This window comes from Arachis ipaensis, chromosome B03 (genome assembly GCF_000816755.2).
Source record: "Arachis ipaensis cultivar K30076 chromosome B03, Araip1.1, whole genome shotgun sequence".
In the NCBI taxonomy this organism is placed as follows: Eukaryota; Viridiplantae; Streptophyta; class Magnoliopsida; order Fabales; family Fabaceae; genus Arachis; species Arachis ipaensis.
Window position 1 is genome coordinate 109,597,147 of NC_029787.2, and position 4,880 is coordinate 109,602,026.

At 33.1% G+C, this 4,880-nt stretch overlaps 1 protein-coding gene across 1 annotated transcript in view; it reads right to left on the minus strand.

Annotated features, from left to right (window-relative positions):
* LOC107633531 (magnesium transporter MRS2-3) overlaps window positions 1–4,281 on the minus strand; it is a 13,181-nt gene extending 8,900 nt beyond the window's left edge. Inside the window, exons 1-2 of the mRNA XM_021117385.1 lie at window positions 4,276–4,281; window positions 3,482–3,584 (exon numbers count right to left, since the gene is read on the minus strand). Of these exons, the coding sequence (XP_020973044.1) occupies window positions 3,482–3,584; window positions 4,276–4,281 (109 nt within the window). The remainder of the gene's footprint in view (window positions 1–3,481; window positions 3,585–4,275) is intronic.

Genomic DNA, 4,880 nt, shown 5'->3' on the forward strand with positions numbered 1-4,880 from the left:
TTATTATAAATCTTAAATATAAATTTCATTTTAATAAATACATTAAAAATTTTTAATATTTGAATTAAAATAAAAATTTTATTTTAATTCATACTTATTTATTATGTATGTATTTGATTTACTGTGTATATCTTGTGCATAATAAATCGAATCAATCTAATTTAATTTATATGTAAATGCCTAAAAATCAAGTTTGCCTGATTCAATTTATATAAATATGTTTAGGATATGTATGTAACCAATTTTTATTCAGGACATCTGTGTAATTTTGACTTCCAATTAATTTATTAACATAAATTATCCTTACTTTTTAAATCCAATATATATTTCTTTTAGTTTTGTTTTCTCATAAATTCACTATTTTTTTAAACTTTTAATGATTCATTAATTAATAATTACTTTTTATTTACTGTGCTCTTCAAATTTTTATAAAAAAATAAAAGATCAAAATCATCAAATTACAAAATACTAACAAAAGTTATTTTTTTCTTTTTAATTCCTGAATATAATTTAACTTTAATTACGATAACATATTTTATTGTTGGGCTTTTTTTGAGGGATCCAAAAGTTATGTGGTATGACATTTTTTAGGGTCCAACAAATGTTGAGTGTTGACATAAAAAAAAGGTAAAGTCCGAGAAAATAAATAATGATAATAATAATAGTAACCATACTTATGAAATTACAAATTAATTTCAATTATAAATTACAAAATTATATATTATGTTTTATACTTAATTACAAAACGATAAACATAATTGACTCGTTACAAATTAAAAACCCAAAATCTTAAAGTCTAAATTCTGAAGTTTAAACCCGCTATTCTACACAACACACATAATTCAATCATTAAAAATCTTACATAATAAATACTAAAATCATAAATCCTAAACTGTACAAAGTAAAAATATAGAATTAAAATTTTAAGAGACGAGTTGAACGTTGTGTCATACTTATAAATAATTTAGACATTATACTTTTCAAATAGATGACACTTATAATTCCTTTTAGTAACTATATAATTTTTTTTTGTGATTATAACTATACAATATTTATTAACTCTTTAAAATGTTACAAAATTTTAAAAAAGACCACAATGTTTTATATTTTAACAATATTTTTATTTTTGATTTTTCTAAATTTAAATCATTGTCAAAATAAAGGAAAAATTTAAAATTAAACAAAAATTTCCTTATACAAATTCTTATTTTTTTCGTGTATATAAGTATATTTTTATGAAATTTTTATTTTTTTCCTTATACAAATTCTTGTCTTCTATTTTTCTTATTTTTTTTTTGCGGAAAACACTCTTGTTGTTTAGGGGTCTAATTATTGAAGTAAAATAGGTTAAGTTGTCTCCATACTAATAACGTTTTTTAGACATAATTATGTATAGAAATATGTTTTGAAAATTATATTTAAGCAGTAAAATGAAATTGTTATTCCTTATAAATGGCTTATTAATTTAGTTCAAAATTCAAATTAAATATTTAAATCCGTCAGAGTACCTGGGAAGATTTCTTATGATGCAGGGGAGGTTTGGTTAAAGACCTAAACGGTGATAACACAAAGTAGGGTAATGTTTTGTATATATATATATATTTGTTTTTGGTTGACGTTCATATTACTCTTTTTATTATTATTATTTTTGAATTATCAAAATTTTTGGAGTCCCAAAATGCTGTATCTTTTAAATTGTACACCAACTGCCCTCTTACAAAAAGGGTTATGGATCGACATCAAAAAAGTCCACTAACATAATTATAATGATTAAGTGTGGATTAATCGCCAATGATCCTTAACCCACATGACATTTCTCCCATTTCTCATCTCAAAGGTCTAGAGTTCAAACCCTAGAGATTGCAATTGAGGAAAAAATGTGGTAAAAGTGTGAAGAATGTGTGGGTGTGTTGTGTACCTAGGATTGGGGTTGTCTAATCTATTGGGGTACCTAGGATTGGGAGTTGTCCGACAAAAAAAAAGTGTGGATTAATCTAACTTCATTACTCAAAAGATCACAAATAGAAAAACTTGCACCATGCAATTACAACCACATACAAGAAAATGGTTCCGGTAGCGCTACCCCCAACATTCCAGAAGAGTTTGTCATCCAACATTATGTTGATGTAGTCCTCTGTGTCATCCACGTATTCCCTTAGCTTCAACAGGATCACCACAACAAAACCAAGAATCACCACAAAAAACAACATCAAAACCGATCTTATCATTCAGCCATTTAGGTAACATATAAACCACAAAAAGCTCACCAGACCAGAGATGTTAGTTAAAATTTGTTTTAAGCATTTTCTTTGAAAAGATTATAGCCTAAAACTACCAAGGCACAATATTTGCCTCTATTACCCAAAAGAAGAGGTTGTCACTAAGATTTTGAATCTCTGATATGTTTGGATCTTGTGCAAGCAAATAACAAGCGAAATCCTCAATTAGAAACCAAAAGAGCGTCACAATAATTCTTGGAAATGGAAATTAGTTGGTTATGCTGTTGGTTATAAAACACAAAAAGAATAAAACTGTAAATGGTAGTTATAGGCAAGGGAAAAGGGCATGACAAATAAATGAAAAGGCATACCGTAGAGAGCTTGTTGAGTGTGCTATCGATTTGCACAAAATATGCTTCCAGGAGCAGCTCAAGCTCCTCCAAGTTAAGATGCTTAGTTGTGGTACTGTAGGTAGTGCTAGCACGGCTGTCCCTGCTAACTCCCACTAATAACCTATCATCATCATGTTGATTATCGTCATCGCTTGTAGCAGCTCCATCCTCTTCTAGTGATATTTCAGGAGGAATGCTGCTAAATGGAGGATTAAAATCAGTAAAGCAGTACTAACTAACACGATTCAAAGTAAACAGAAAAGATTTACATGTACACGTGCCTGTCATCGACATCAAGATGATTATGGGGGTCATTGTCTACATCATCATCATTTATAGAGCAGGCAGAAGAACTATAGAGCTATTGTAACTTGTCGGAGAGATACATCTTAGCCATATCGTCGTCGTCATCGAAAAAGTGTTCTAACTCATCCCTTACCTTCTGAACGCAACCAGTGATGGCAACAAGGCGGCCCTTAATTTGACGAACACGTTCCAAATTGAGAGTACTGATCTTGGAAGTGAGCTTGTCCAAGGCAGGGTGGGTCTCCTATTCTAGGGTTTTTGCTCGTTCCCTAACACACTGCACGCAGCCTCCAGGTAGGCCTCCAGTGCCATAAACTCGAACGGCAGGATCTTCATCCCATCGCCATTCTGGATACCATTCTGCTTCGATTGGGCTTTCACTTGCTCCCCAACGGGATCGGGATCTTCATCTTCATCCTATCCCTCTCTTGATTGCCCTTCTTCCGAGTCGTACACTTTGCTTAGCTTGAAATCATCCGAAGCCATAGCGGCCATAGCATCTCCCTGGGCTTGGTGATGCCGGAGGATCCTCGAGTGGAGCTCCTCCACGAAAGGGGTCACGAGAGTTGAGGAGGAGGACCTCGTGGGCGATGATGATGGCCTTGATGTTCTCGAGGTTGATCACGATGGCCCTCTGATACACCACTATTTTATGACATATTTTGGACTAAATTGAGTGAGTTTTGTCAACTATTCTCACACTTATTCATGTAAATTGCATGTTTTTAAGTTTCCTTCCTAATTTTGTGCTATGATTAAAAATATGCTTCCTAGGCCTTAAAATTGTTAATTTTTAATTCTCCTTTATTACCATTCGATGTAGTAATGTGTTTGTTAAGTGTTTTCAGGTTTACAGGACATGAATGGCTTAAAAGATGAAGATGAAGCATGTTAAAGTGGAAGGAACATAAGAAACTAAAGAGTTGAGAAGCGAGGAGCGACGCACACTCAAGGCTGACGCGTGCGCGTGACTTGGAGCATCTTTCAGTGACGCGTACACATGACTGACGCGTACACGTGACCAGCGCAGAATTCAGATGATGCGTACGCATGGCTGACGCGTACGCGTGACAGAGCGTCACATGCTGCACTTAACAGAACTCACTGGTGGCGATTTCTGGGCTGATTTGGACCCAGTTTCAAGCCCGAAAACGCAAACTAGAGGCAATGATGGAGCTGAGACTGACTACACTTCACTTTTCACTTTAGTTTTTGATTGGTTTGGAGTTCTAAGGAGAGAAACACCTACTTCTCTCTAGAGTTTTTGATATTCTTAGTTTTGCTTTGAATTGGATCTTGAGAGAGCTGCTGCTACCTTCAATTGGAGTCATTGTCCTTATAGTTTTCTTCTCTAATACCTCCATTACTCTTTTCCTTTTGATTGCTTTGAATTCATGTTTGGATCTTATCACTCTTGAATTTTATTAATGCATTGAAGTATTTTTATGTTTTTTTATTGCTTGTTTGATCCTTGTTAATTATTGTTAGTGCCAATTTTGATTTAATTAATTTCTCATAATTATCATGTCTTTTATTTACACGTTGGGGGTTGAGTAATTGAAACCCCTTGAGTTGTTATACCCAAGTATTAATCTATAATTGAAAATTGCTGGCTAACTCAATTCTCACCAACTCTAGTCCTTCCCCAAGAAGTGACTAGGACTTGTGAGCTAGAGTTAGTGACGTCCACTTGACTTTCCTTCAATTGCTAGAGGATAACTAAGTGGGAGCAATGAACCTTTATTATTACACTTGGGAAAGACAACAAGGATAGAAACTCCAATTCTCTTCCCTAATCAAGGCCTTTTATTTTGATTACTTATCATCTCTTGCTAGTTATTCATTGCTTTAATTCCTAGCTATTCATTTTTCCGTTCTCAATTAAAAAAAAAATACTCAGAAAAATCCTAACCAATAATTTGCATCACGTGTCAACTCTTAGGAAAACGACCCAGAATTCTAC